The 15,018-nt window shown below is 44.8% G+C and overlaps 1 protein-coding gene across 2 annotated transcripts; it reads right to left on the bottom strand.

Moving 5' to 3' along the window:
* Positions 1–453: 453 nt before the first annotated feature.
* On the bottom strand, positions 454–14,895 carry pmm2 (phosphomannomutase 2). Of its 2 annotated transcripts, none has more exons than XM_042316992.1 (8): positions 14,689–14,895; positions 13,639–13,750; positions 4,832–4,908; positions 4,552–4,718; positions 4,278–4,377; positions 4,130–4,205; positions 3,867–3,982; positions 454–909 (listed from the first exon to the last, which is right to left on the bottom strand). In XM_042316992.1, the coding sequence occupies exons 1-8, from the start codon at positions 14,758–14,760 to the stop codon at positions 805–807; spliced, it is 825 nt and encodes a 274-aa protein (XP_042172926.1). In that variant the 5' UTR covers positions 14,761–14,895; the 3' UTR covers positions 454–804. The 2 variants fall into 2 exon arrangements, with proteins under 2 accessions (XP_042172926.1, XP_042172927.1); XM_042316993.1 differs by having other exon boundaries at positions 4,627–4,718; positions 14,689–14,891.
* Positions 14,896–15,018: the final 123 nt, after the last annotated feature.

Genomic DNA, 15,018 nt, shown 5'->3' with positions numbered 1-15,018 from the left:
GTACCATTTTCTAGCTCAGTCTCTACATTTATCCAATGTACAAAACACAATTTCAAATGTTGCTACATAAGACCGAATCGGGGAGGTCGGTCACGTTTGTTAACCATCCGATAACATTGAGTTTACCACAGTCACCGGCTTCATTAATAAGTGCATCAACGACGTCGTCCCCAGTGACCATACGTACATATCCCAACCAGAAGCCATGGAACACATCCACAATGATTGGTCCTGTTCATTAGAGAACACTGTTTCAAAACATGTTTTAACCAGGGTCCTGTCTCAACTAGGGTCCTGTTTCAAAACATGTTTTAACCAGGGTCCTGTCTCGTTCATTAGAGAACACTGTTTCAAAACATGTCTCAACCAGGGTCATGTTCATTAGAGAACACTATCAAAACATGTTTCAACCAGGGCAATAACTGTAAACAAAAAATAATACCAGTCGAAATATTAATTTTAGGAGGGGTTTTCAATCAGATTTATTTATAAAGCCCTTTTTACAACAGCCGATGCAACAAAGTGATACACAGAAACCCAGCCTAAAACAATGTCAATATAGTTGAACCAATAGCAGTTTTTCATGGTTCCAGGAAAGTTAATGTGCAGAAAGACACGGTTGGAAGAAGCTTCATGTTCCATAGTTCCCAGTGGTCAAAACCATTAGTTTACTAAACAGGGGTGTCACCAAAGCGGTGTTGTATGCATCAGGGAACTCCCAGATGAATTCCATAAAGCCCTAACGATCACATGGTAGGGCAGGACATCTCTTTGGCACTTCAGACATCTGATTACTGCTGTGTGTCAGTTGAAGAACAGGTCTTGACAGATACGTTGTGTATCTTCAGGGCAGGTGACTTCATGCCCGATGGTTCTGGGATCTGCATAGATCTCATAGTCGTTTCCCCCCTAAAGCAGTGTCAACATTAATATATCATATACTGTAGTTTCCTCCATAAAGCTATAACACGGTCGTTGTCGTAAAGCTATAACACGGTTGTCGTCATCATTATAAAGCTATAACACGGTTGTCGACGTAAAGCCATAACACAGTTGTCGTCATTATAAAGCTATAACACGGTTGTCGTCGTCGTCATAAAGCTATAACACGGTCGTCGTCGTCATAAAGCTATAACACGGTCGTCGTCGTAAAGCTATAACACGGTCGTCGTCGTCGTAAAGCTATAACGCGGTCGTCGCCGTCGTAAAGCTATAACGCGGTCGTCGCCGTCGTAAAGCTATAACGCGGTCGCGTCGTCGTCGTAAAGCTATAACGCGGTCGTCGTCGTCGTCGTAAAGCTATAACGCGGTCGTCGTCGTCGTCCGCCGCCGTAAGCTATAACGCGGTCGTCGTCGTCGCCGTCGTTAAAGCTATAACGCGGTCGTCGCCGTCGTAAAGCTATAACACGGTCGCCGCCGTCGTAAAGCTATAACACGGTCGTCGTAAAGCTATAACACGGTCGTCGTCGTCATTATAAAGCAATAACGCGGTCGTCGCCGTCGTAAAGCCATAACGCGGTCGTCGTCGTCGTAAAGCCATAACGCTGGTCGCCGCGTCGTAAAGCCATAACGCGGTCGCCGCCGCGTCGTAAAGCCATAACGCGGTCGTCGTCGTCGTAAAGCCATAACGCGGTCGCGTCGTCGTAAAGCCATAACGCGGTCGTCGTCGTCGTAAAGCTATAACGCGGTCGTCGTCGTCCGTAAAGCTATAACGCGGTCGCGTCGTCAAGCTATAACGCGGTCGTCGTCATAAAGCTATAACGCGGTCGTCGTCATAAAGCTATAACGCGGTCGTCGTCATAAAGCTATAACGCGGTCGTCGTCATAAAGCTATAACGCGGTCGTCGTCATCATCATAAAGCTATAACACGGTTGTCGTCGTCATCACCATAAAGCTATAACACGGTTGTGGTCGTCATAAAGCTATAACACGGTTGTGGTCGTCATAAAGCTATAACACGGTTGTCGTCGTCATCATAATAAAGCTATAACACGGTTGTCGTCGTCATCATAAAGCTATAACACGGTCGTCGTCATAAAGCTATAACACGGTTGTCGTCGTCATAAAGCTATAACACGGTTGTCGTCGTCGTAAAGCTATAACACGGTCGTCGTCGTAAAGCTATAACACGGTCGTCGTAAAAGCTATAACACGGTCGTCGTCGTAAGCTATAACACGGTCGTCGTCGTAAAGCTATAACACGGTCGTCGTCGTAAAAAGCTATAACACGGTCGTCGTCGTAAAGCTATAACACGGTCGTCGTCATAAAGCTATAACACGGTCGTCGTCATAAAGCTATAACACGGTCGTCGTAAAAGCTATAACACGGTTGTCGTCGTCGTAAAGCTATAACACGGTCGTCGTAAAGCTATAACACGGTCGTCGTAAAGCTATAACACGGTTGTCGTTATAAAGCTATAACACGGTTGTCGTCGTCGTAAAGCCATAACACGGTTGTCGTCGTCGTAAAGCCATAACACGGTCGTCGTCGTCGTAAAGCTATAACACGGTCGTCGTCATAAAAGCTATAACACGGTCGTCGTCATAAAGCTATAACACGGTCGTAACGCGGTCATAAAGCTATAATAACGGTCGTCGTTATAAAGCTATAACACGGTCGTCGTTATAAAGCTATAACACGGTCGTCGTTATAAAGCTATAACACGGTCGTCGTCATAAAGCTATAACACGGTCGTCGTCATAAAGCTATAACACGGTCGTCGTCATAAAGCTATAACACGGTTGTCGTCATAAAGCTATAACACGGTTGTCGTCGTCGTAAAGCTATAACACGGTCGTCGTAAAGCTATAACACGGTCGTCGTAAAAAGCTATAACACGGTTGTCGTTATAAAGCTATAACACGGTTGTCGTCGTCGTAAAGCCATAACACGGTTGTCGTCGTCGTAAAGCTATAACACGGTCGTCGTCGTAAAGCTATAACACGGTCGTCGTCATAAAGCTATAACACGGTCGTCGTTATAAAGCTATAACACGGTCGTCGTCATAAAGCTATAACACGGTCGTCGTCATAAAGCTATAACACGGTCGTCGTCATAAAGCTATAACACGGTCGTCGTCATAAAGCTATAACACGGTCGTCGTCATAAAGCTATAACACGGTTGTCGTCGTCGTAAAGCTATAACACGGTCGTCGTAAAGCTATAACACGGTCGTCGTAAAGCTATAACACGGTTGTCGTTATAAAGCTATAACACGGTTGTCGTCGTCGTAAAGCCATAACACGGTTGTCGTCGTCGTCGTAAAGCTATAACACGGTCGTCGTCGTAAAGCTATAACACGGTTGTCGTCATAAAGCTATAACACGGTCGTCGTCATAAAGCTATAACACGGTCGTCGTCATAAAGCTATAACACGGTCGTCGTCATAAAGCTATAACACGGTCGTCGTCATAAAGCTATAACACGGTCGTCGTCATAAAGCTATAACACGGTCGTCGTTATAAAGCTATAACACGGTTGTCGTTATAAAGCTATAACACGGTTGTCGTTATAAAGCTATAACACGGTTGTCGTTATAAAGCTATAACACGGTTGTCGTCGTCGTAAAGCCATAACACGGTTGTCGTCGTCGTAAAGCTATAACACGGTTGTCGTCGTCGTAAAGCTATAACACGGTTGTCGTCGTCGTAAAGCTATAACACGGTTGTCGTCATAAAGCTATAACACGGTCGTCGTCGTCATGAAGCTATAACACGGTTGTCACCATAAAGCCATAACACGGTTGTCGTCATAAAGCCATAACACGGTTGTCATCATAAAGCCATAACACGGTTGTCGTCATAAAGCCATAACACGGTTGTCACCATAAAGCTATAACACGGTTGTCACCATAAAGCTACTTACAGGTTTAGTTTTGTCTCCAAAGAAGTGTATGGTTTTATAGGAGTCTTTCTCTACCAGGCCCAGACAGTAACGCTTGTCCCAGCCCTCTGGGAACACATCAAAACTGATCTGACCACCTGCAGAGTTGGAGCGAGGAAGAGTGGGGGGAGAGAAGGAGATTAGAGGTCAGACTCACCTATAGAGAAGTGTTTAGGATTAGAGGTCAAACTCACTTATAGAGAAGTCCTTTGGGTTCGAGGTCAAGGTTTAGAGGTCAGACTCACCTATAGAGAAGGTCAGTCCTTTGCCTTTAAACTCCTCTTGAAGAACGGCAACAAACTTCTCTCTGATTCGTTCTTTCTGTTGAGAGACAGCGGTCAATCAAAGTGACCTAACGACACAGACTGACAGACAGACATCATCCCTCCATACTTGGTCCAGCTGGTAGAACTCTATCCTCTCCTCCTGACTACAGCTCCGCCCGACCGGTGACACGTTCAACATTCCATTACGGAACTCTATAAACGTCCCCCTGAGGAGACACAGACAGACAGAGGTGGGGTGAGCGTGTGTGTGTGAGAGAGAGAGAGACGGGGTGAGTGTGCGTGAGAGAGAGAGAGAATGTGTACCTCTTCCTGGGTAGTGTAATCTAGGCCAGGTAGTTGACACAGACAGAGATGGTGTGAGAGAGAGAGAGAGAGCGTACCTCTTCCTGGGTAGTGTAATCTTGGTCAGGTAGTTGACACAGACAGAGATGGTGTGAGAGAGAGAGAGAGCGTACCTCTTCCTGGGTAGTGTAATCTTGGCCAGGTAGTTGAGACAGAAGTTGATGAAGTCTTGAAGAAGATCCTCCCCCATGTACGCCTGGATACTCTGAAACAACCAATCACAGCCCTGGATCCTCTGAAACAACCAGTGACTACAACGTGTCCATCTTGGTCAATAAACCACATGGGAGCATCAAAGGTTAGAGGTCAGGGTCTTACCTGTACTGCTACCAGCTGTCCATTCTGATAGGCCACCAATCCGTTTTCAGCAAACAGATAGTCCACCTTCTCGACCACTACGACACACAAATGCCCACATTACTACACAGTGTGTGTGTGTGTGTGTGTATTGCGGTAAACTATTTAATATAGTAAACTATTGACTAACTAAAACTCACCCGTTGTGAATGACTCATTAATGCAGTAAAGATCAATGATGTTTTAGTGTGTGTGTGTGTGTGTGTGTGTGTGTGTGTGTGTGTGTGCACGACCTTTACAGAGAAGAGCTGAGAAGGTCAGAGCAGCTAAATACAACCTGACAGATCAGTTGACTCTCTCTCTCTCTCACACACACACACACACACACACACACACACACACACACACAGAGTGTAGATTCGCTGATCTTGATTCCATAGTGAGACGTTATTGGTTGATCAGTGATTCTGCAGAGCAGAATATATATTATATTAATTTATATTTATGATAAACTGGTTAGTTTGGGTCCTGAATGCTGACGGCTGAAACATTCGGAAAGTATTCAGACATCTTGTTGTGTTACAGCCTCATACTAAACTAAAGTATTCAGACATCTTGTTGTGTTTCAGCCTCATACTAAACTGAAGTATTCAGACATCTTGTTGTGTTACAGCCTCATACTAAACTAAAGTATTCAGACATTTGTTGTGTTACAGCCTCATACTAAACTAAAGTATTCAGACATCTTGTTGTGTTACAGCCTCATACTAAACTAAAGTATTCAGACATCTTGTTGTGTTACTTGTTGTGTTACAGCCTCATACTAAACTAAAGTATTCAGACATCTTGTTGTGTTACAGCCTCATACTAAACTAAAGTATTCAGACATCTTGTTGTGTTACAGCCTCATACTAAACTAAAGTATTCAGACATCTTGTTGTGTTACAGCCTCATACTAAACTAAAGTATTCAGACATCTTGTTGTGTTACAGCCTCATACTAAACTAAAGTATTCAGACATCTTGTTATGTTACAGCCTCATACTAAACTAAAGTATTCAGACATCTTGTTGTGTTACAGCCTCATACTAAACTAAAGTATTCAGACATCTTGTTGTGTTACAGCCTCATACTAAACTAAAGTAAACATCTTGTATTCAGACATCTTGTTGTGTTACAGCCTCATACTAAACTAAAGTATTCAGACATCTTGTTGTGTTACAGCCTCATACTAAACTAAAGTATTCAGACATCTTGTTGTGTTACAGCCTCATACTAAAGTATTCAGACATCTTGTTGTGTTACAGCCTCATACTAAACTAAAGTATTCAGACATCTTGTTGTGTTACAGCCTCATACTAAACTAAAGTATTCAGACATCTTGTTGTGTTACAGCCTCATACTAAAGTATTCAGACATCTTGTTGTGTTACAGCCTCATATTAAACTAAAGTATTCAGACATCTTGTTGTGTTACAGCCTCATACTAAACTTGTGATGTTCGATGGGGTTCAAGTCCGGGCTCTGGCTGGGCCACTCAAGGACATTCAGAGACTTGTCCCGAAGCCACTCCTGTGTTGTCTTGGCTGTGTGCTTAGGGTCGTTGTCCTGTTGGAAGGTGAACCTTCTCCCCAGTCTGAGGTCCTGCGCACCCTGGAGCACGTTTTCATCAAGGAACTCTCTCTACTTTGCTCCGTTCATCTTTCCCTTGATCCTGACGAGTCTCCCAGTCCCTGCCACTGAAAAACATCCTCACACCATGATGCTGCCACCACCATGCTTCACCGTAGGGATGGTGCCAGGTTTCCTACAGACATGGTGCTTGGCATTCAGGCCAAAGAGTTCAATCTTGAATTCATCAGACCTGAGAATCTTGTTTCTCATGGTCATAGTCCTTTAGGTGTCTTTTGTTAATCTCCAAGCAGGCTGCCTTTTACTGAGGAGTGGCTTCCGTCTGGCCACTCTACCATAAAGGCCTGATTGGTGGAGTAAACTGGCTAGTTTAACAGCATTCCAGCCGTGTTTACAGTATATCAGACTATGTAATTGGTATTTGACCTTGGACTGTTCCAGTACAGCATTATTCTTTATACTAGTACTCCAATGAAAAAAAAATACTATTTTCAGAACACAAGGCTGGAAAAACCATGTGCTTATGTGTCTATATGCCAACAGCACACAACATTGCATAACACAGTTAATGTCTGTTGGTGGCTCTACACTGAGATCTACACCATAGTGTTAATGTCTGTTGGTGGCTCTACACTTAGATCTACACCATAGTGTTAATGTCTGTTGGTGGCTCTACACTGAGATCTACACCATAGTGTTAATGTCTGTTGGTGGCTCTACACTGAGATCTACACCATAGTGTCTGTTGGTGGCTCTACACTGAGATCTACACCATAGTGTTAATGTCTGTTGGTGGCTCTACACTGAGATCTACACCATAGTGTCTGTTGGTGGCTCTACACTGAGATCTACACCATAGTGTTAATGTCTGTTGGTGGCTCTACACTGAGATCTACACCATAGTGTTAATGCCTGTTGGTGGCTCTACACTGAGATCTACACCATAGTGTTAATGTCTGTTGGTGGCTCTACACTGAGATCTACACCATAGTGTTAATGTCTGTTGGTGGCTCTACACTGAGATCTACACCATAGTGTTAATGTCTGTTGGTGGCTCTACACTGAGATCTACACCATAGTGTCTGTTGGTGGCTCTACACTAAGATCTACACCATAGTGTTAATGTCTGTTGGTGGCTCTACACTGAGAACTACACCATAATGTTAATGTCTGTTGGTAGCTCTACACTGAGATCTACACCTCTACACTGTGTTAATGTCTGTTGGTGGCTCTACACTGAGATCTACACCATAGTGTCTGTTGGTGGCTCTACACTGAGATCTACACCATAGTGTCTGTTGGTGGCTCTACACTGAGAACTACACCATAGTGTCTGTTGGTGGCTCTACACTGTGTTAGATCTACACCTACATAGTGTTAATGTCTGTTGGTGGCTCTACACTGAGAACTACACCATAGTGTCTGTTGGTGGCTCTACACTGAGAACTACACCATAGTGTTAATGTCTGTTGGTGGCTCTACACTGAGATCTACACCATAGTGTTAATGTCTGTTGGTGGCTCTACACTGAGATCTACACCACAGTGTTAATGTCTGTTGGTGGCTCTACACTGAGATCTACACCATAGTGTTCATGTCTGTTGGTGGCTCTACACTGAGATCTACACCATAGTGTTAATGTCTGTTGGTGGCTCTACACTGAGAACTACACCATAATGTTAATGTCTGTTGGTGGCTCTACACTGAGATCTACACCACAGTGTTAATGTCTGTTGGTGGCTCTACACTGAGATCTACACCACAGTGTTAACGTCTGTTGGTGGCTCTACACTGAGATCTACACCACAGTGTTAATGTCTGTTGGTGGCTCTACACTGAGATCTACACCACAATGTTCATGTCTGTTGGTGGCTCTACACTGAGATCTACACCACAGTGTTAATGTCTGTTGGTGGCTCTACACTGAGAACTACACCATAGTGTTTGTTGGTGGCTCTACACTGAGATCTACACCATAGTGTCTGTTGGTGGCTCTACACTGAGATCTACACCATAGTGTTAATGTCTGTTGGTGGCTCTACACTGAGATCTACACCATAGTGTTAATGTCTGTTGGTGGCTCTACACTGAGATCTACACCATAGTGTTCATGTCTGTTGGTGGCTCTACACTGAGATCTACACCATAGTGTTAATGTCTGTTGGTGGCTCTACACTGAGATCACACCAAGTGTTAATGTCTGTTGGTGGCTCTACACTAGATCTACACCATAGTGTTAATGTCTGTTGGTGGCTCTACACTGAGATCTACACCATAGTGTTAATGTCTGTTGGTGGCTCTACACTGAGATCTACACCATAGTGTTAGATCTACACTGAGATCTACACCATAGTGTTCATGTCTGTTGGTGGCTCTACACTGAGATCTACACCATAGTGTTAATGTCTGTTGGTGGCTCTACACTGAGATCTACACCATAGTGTTAATGTCTGTTGGTGGCTCTACACTGAGATCTACACCATGTTAATGTCTGTTGGTGGCTCTACACTGAGATCTGTGTTAATGTCTGTTGGTGGCTCTACACTGAGATCTACACCATAGTGTTAATGTCTGTTGGTGGCTCTACACTGAGATCTACACCACAGTGTTAATGTCTGTTGGTGGCTCTACACTGAGATCTACACCACAGTGTTAATGTCTGTTGGTGGCTCTACACTGAGATCTACACCATAATGTTAATGTCTGTTGGTGGCTCTACACTGAGATCTACACCACAGTGTTAATGTCTGTTGGTGGCTCTACACTGAGAACTACACCACAGTGTTAATGTCTGTTGGTGGCTCTACACTGAGATCTACACCATAGTGTTAATGTCTGTTGGTGGCTCTACACTGAGATCTACACCACAGTGTTAATGTCTGTTGGTGGCTCTACACTGAGATCTACACCACAGTGTTAATGTCTGTTGGTGGCTCTACACTGAGATCTACACCATAGTGTTAATGTCTGTTGGTGGCTCTACACTGAGATCTACACCACAGTGTTAATGTCTGTTGGTGGCTCTACACTGAGATCTACACCACAGTGTTAATGTCTGTTGGTGGCTCTACACTGAGATCTACACCACTGTTGGTGGCTCTACACTGATCTACACCACAGTGTTAATGTCTGTTGGTGGCTCTACACTGAGATCTACACATAGTGTTAATGTCTGTTGGTGGCTCTACACTGAGATCTACACCATAGTGTTAATGTCTGTTGGTGGCTCTACACTGAGATCTACACCATAGTGTTAATGTCTGTTGGTGGCTCTACACTGAGATCTACACCATAGTGTTAATGTCTGTTGGTGGCTCTACACTGAGATCTACACCATAGTGTTAATGTCTGTTGGTGGCTCTACACTGAGATCTACACCATATGTTAATGTCTGTTGGTGGCTCTACACTACACCATAGTGTTAATGTCTGTTGGTGGCTCTACACTGAGATCTACACCATAGTGTTAATGTCTGTTGGTGGCTCTACACTGAGATCTACACCATAGTGTTAATGTCTGTTGGTGGCTCTACACTGAGATCTACACCATAGTGTTAATGTCTGTTGGTGGCTCTACACTGAGATCTATACCATAGTGTTAATGTCTGTTGGTGGCTCTACACTGAGATCTACACCACTAGTGTTAATGTCTGTTGGTGGCTCTACACTGAGATCTACACCATAGTGTTAATGTCTGTTGTCTGTGGCTCTACACTGAGATCTACACCATAGTGTTAATGTCTGTTGGTGGCTCTACACTGAGATCTACACCATAGTGTTAATGTCTGTTGGTGGCTCTACACTGAGATCTACACCATAGTGTTAATGTCTGTTGGTGGCTCTACACTGAGATCTACACCATAGTGTTAATGTCTGTTGGTGGCTCTACACTGAGATCTACACCATAGTGTTAATGTCTGTTGGTGGCTCTACACTGAGATCTACACCATAGTGTTAATGTCTGTTGGTGGCTCTACACTGAGATCTACACCATAGTGTTAATGTCTGTTGGTGGCTCTACACTGAGATCTACACCATAGTGTTAATGTCTGTTGGTGGCTCTACACTGAGATCTACACCATAGTGTTAATGTCTGTTGGTGGCTCTACACTGAGATCTACACCATAGTGTTAATGTCTGTTGGTGGCTCTACACTGAGATCTACACCATAGTGTTAATGTCTGTTGGTGGCTCTACACTGAGATCTACACCATAGTGTTAATGTCTGTTGGTGGCTCTACACTGAGATCTACACCATAGTGTTAATGTCTGTTGGTGGCTCTACACTGAGATCTACACCATAGTGTTAATGTCTGTTGGTGGCTCTACACTGAGATCTACACCATAGTGTTAATGTCTGTTGGTGGCTCTACACTGAGATCTACACCATAGTGTTAATGTCTGTTGGTGGCTCTACACTGAGATCTACACCATAGTGTTAATGTCTGTTGGTGGCTCTACACTGAGATCTACACCATAGTGTTAATGTCTGTTGGTGGCTCTACACTGAGATCTACACCATAGTGTTAATGTCTGTTGGTGGCTCTACACTGAGATCTACACCATAGTGTTAATGTCTGTTGGTGGCTCTACACTGAGATCTACACCATAGTGTTAATGTCTGTTGGTGGCTCTACACTGAGATCTACACCATAGTGTTAATGTCTGTTGGTGGCTCTACACTGAGATCTACACCATAGTGTTAATGTCTGTTGGTGGCTCTACACTGAGATCTACACCATAGTGTTAATGTCTGTTGGTGGCTCTACACTGAGATCTACACCATGTGCTTATGTATCTATATGCCAACAGCACAACATTGCATAACACAGTTAATGTCTGAAGTTTACATACACCGTAGCCAAATATATTTAAACTCAGTTTTTCACAATTCCTGATATTTAATACGAGTAAAAATTCCCTGTCTTACTTAGGTCAGTTAGGATCACCACTTTATTTTGTGAAATGTCAGAATAATATTAGAGAATGATTTATTTCAGCTTTTATTTCTTTCATCACATTCCCAGTGAGTCAGAAGTTTACATACACTCAATTAGTATTTGGTAGCATTGCCTTTAAATTGTTTAACTTGGGTCAAATGTTTCAGGTTGCCTTCCACAAGCTTCCCACAATAAGTTGAGTGAATTTTGGCCCATTCCCCCTGACAGAGCTGGTCTAACCTGAGTCATGCTCGCACACGCTTTTTCAGTTCTGACCACAAACTTCCTACAGGATTGAGGTCAGGGCTTTGTGATGGCCACTCCAATACCTTGACTTTGATGCCCTTTTTGGAAGTATGCTTGGGGTCATTGTCCATTTGGAAGACCCATTTGCGACCAAGCTTTAACTTCCTGACTGATGTCTTGAGATATTGCTTCAATATATCCACCTAATTTTCCATCCTCATGATGCCATCTATTTTGTGAAGTGCATCAGTCCCTCCTACAGCAAAGCACCCCCACAACGTGATGCTGCCACCCCCATGCTTCACAGTTGGGACGGTGTTCTTCGGCATTTATTCCTGTAATTATAGGCTTTTATTTATGTTTTTATAGGCATTTATTCCTGTAATTCTAGGCTTTTATTTCTATACTCAGCACGCGCGTGTAGAGGGACCAGTCGGAACACAATTGAGTGAGACACGGGGGGGAAGAGAATTTAGGGAGCAGAACTGTGTGATGCTTGGCTTCTTTTTTGTTGTGTCTTGCAAATGCACATGTACAAATGGAACACTAGAGTCCTACATCTCTACAATACACCACGAGAGTCCTACATCTCTACAATACACCACTAGAGTCCTACATCTCTACATCTCTACAATACACCACTAGAGTCCTACATCTCGACAATATACCACTAGAGTCCTACATCTCTACAATACACCACTAGAGTCCTACATCTCTACAATACACCACTAGAGTCCTACATCTCTACAATACACCACTAGAGTCCTACATCTCTACAATACACCACTAGAGTCCTACATCTCTACAATACACCACTAGAGTCCTACATCTCTACAATACACCACTAGAGTCCTACATCCCTACAATACACCACACCACTAGAGTCCTACATCCCTACAATACACCACTAGAGTCCTACATCTCTACAATACACCACTAGAGTCCTACATCTCTACAATACACCACTAGAGTCCTACATCTCTACAATACACCACTATAGTCCTACATCCCTACAATATACCACTATAGTCCTACAATACACCACTAGAGTCCTACATCTCTACAATACACCACTAGAGTTCTACATCTCTACAATACAGCACTAGAGTCCTACATCTCTACAATATACCACTATAGTCCTACATCCCTACAATACACCACTAGAGTCCTACATCTCTACAATATACCACTATAGTCCTACATCCCTACAATACACCACTAGAGTCCTACATCCCTACAATACACCACTAGAGTCCTACATCTCTACAATATACCACTAGAGTCCTACATCTCTACAATACACCACTAGAGTCCTACATCTCTACAATACACCACTAGAGTCCTACATCTCTACAATACACCATAGGTAGGATGCAAAACATTCTTGTTTACTGTTCTATGTATGTTGGTAAACAGTTTATAATAGCAATAAGGACCCTGGGTGGGTTGTGGTATATTGCTTTTAAATATATTATCTCAAACTCACCCAGACACACCTTAACCCCCTCCCTCCCTCCCTCCCTCCCAGACACACCTTAACCCCCTCCCTCCCTCCCTCCCAGACACACCTTAACCCCCCCTCCCTCCCTCCCAGACACACCTTAACCCCCTCCCTCCCTCCCTCCCAGACACACCTTAACCCCTCCCTCCCTCCCAGACACACCTTAACCCCCTCCCTCCCTCCCAGACACACCTTAACCCCCTCCCTCCCTCCCAGACACACCTTAACCCCCTCCCTCCCTCCCAGACACACCTTAACTCCCTCCCTCCCTCCCAGACGCACCTTAACTCCCTCCCTCCCTCCCAGACGCACCTTAACTCCCTCCCAGACACACCTTAACCCCCTCCCTCCCTCCCTCCCAGACACACCTTAACCCCCTCCCTCCCTCCCTCCCTCCCAGACACACCTTAACTCCCTCCCTCCCTCCCAGACGCACCTTAACTCCCTCCCTCCCTCCCAGACGCACCTCAACTCCCTCCCAGACACACCTTAACTCCCACACAGACACTCACCATCATCTCCCAGTTGTTCTTTGATCTTGATGAAGTCCGACCCCCCCACCACGCCGACTCGAACACGCCGCCGCAGACGCTGCAGAAAGTCCTCCATCCCGGGAGTCACCCTCTGAAACACACCAATACACGCTAGTACACTGCTACAACAACCAGTCAATCACATGGTCCTGCCTCGACCCCGGACGCGGTCCTGCTTCGATAGCACTCTCTCTGTCTATTGCCTGGAGTGTGAACTAACAACGGTCCATTTGACCTGTCTGAGTTATTCAGGGTTAGTGAACATGGTTCTATTCATTACCCCGTTTTGCAACAGAAACAGTTTATTCCAAACGTTTCGTAAAGAAAACGAGTTTATATTGGACAGATGCTGGTAGGTGTGAACTAACGTTAACGTTGGGTTCTTTTACCAGTCTGTTCGTTAGGTTAGTGGACTGTAGAAGGGGACCTGTCGGTAGCAGTACCGTAGGACCTATCGGTAGCAGTACCGTAGGACCTATCGGTAGCAGTACCGTGGGATCTATCGGTAGCAGTACAGTAGGACCTATCGGTAGCAGTACCGTGGGATCTATCGGTAGCAGTACCGTAGGACCTATCGGTAGCAGTACCGTAGGATCTATCGGTAGCAGTACCGTAGGATCTATCGTCTATCGGTAGCAGTACCGTAGGATCTATCGGTAGCAGTACCGTAGGATCTATCGGTAGCAGTACCGTGGGATCTATCGGTAGCAGTACCGTAGGACCTATCGGTAGCAGTACCGTGGGATCTATCGGTAGCAGTACCGTGGGATCTATCGGTAGCAGTACCGTGGGATCTATCGGTAGCAGTACCGTAGGATCTATCGGTAGCAGTACCGTAGGACCTATCGGTAGCAGTACCGTAGGACCTATCGGTAGCAGTACCGTAGGACCTATCGGTAGCAGTACCGTAGGACCTATCGGTAGCAGTACCGTGGGATCTATCGGTAGCAGTACCGTGGGATCTATCGGTAGCAGTACCGTAGGATCTATCGGTAGCAGTACCGTGGGATCTATCGTTGGTCTACTTACCTGTCGGGCGGCAGTCAGCGTCCCGTCCACATCGAAGAGACACAGCGTCGTGGTGTCGACAGCTTCACTCATCTTGTTCGTAATAAATGTGTTGGTAAATGACGCCAGACGGTGTTGGAGGATTAGTTATTCGCCGTCATGGGACAGAGGACGGACAACTGATATGAGGCGGAAGACTAGTGGACGGACTGCAACGTCATCTGTGCTTTGTGTATACGGAAGTACGTACAGTCCATTTGTCCAATCACAGCGCATTGTGGGCGTGGCTTTGTAACGTTGAATTCGCTCGTTGTGTCCGTTCGGGGAACGGCAAATATTTAGTTATTAGCC

This window comes from Oncorhynchus tshawytscha, unplaced genomic scaffold (genome assembly GCF_018296145.1).
Source record: "Oncorhynchus tshawytscha isolate Ot180627B unplaced genomic scaffold, Otsh_v2.0 Un_contig_740_pilon_pilon, whole genome shotgun sequence".
Lineage (NCBI taxonomy): Eukaryota > Metazoa > Chordata > Actinopteri > Salmoniformes > Salmonidae > Oncorhynchus > Oncorhynchus tshawytscha.
Note: the sequence above shows the minus strand (reverse complement) of the source record. Positions and strands in the feature narration are given on the sequence as shown.

Excerpts from the sequence above, each read along its gene's own strand:
- pmm2 (XM_042316992.1), bottom strand. The coding sequence starts at position 14,760 with ATGAGTGAAGCTGTCGACACCACGACGCTGTGTCTCTTCGATGTGGAC. Across the intron at positions 4,719-4,831 it reads GACAGCTGGTAGCAGTACAG|AGTATCCAGGCGTACATGGG; the intron begins GTAAGACCCTGA and ends TGGTTGTTTCAG. Across the intron at positions 4,206-4,277 it reads AGTTCTACCAGCTGGACCAA|AAAGAACGAATCAGAGAGAA; the intron begins GTATGGAGGGAT and ends GTCTCTCAACAG.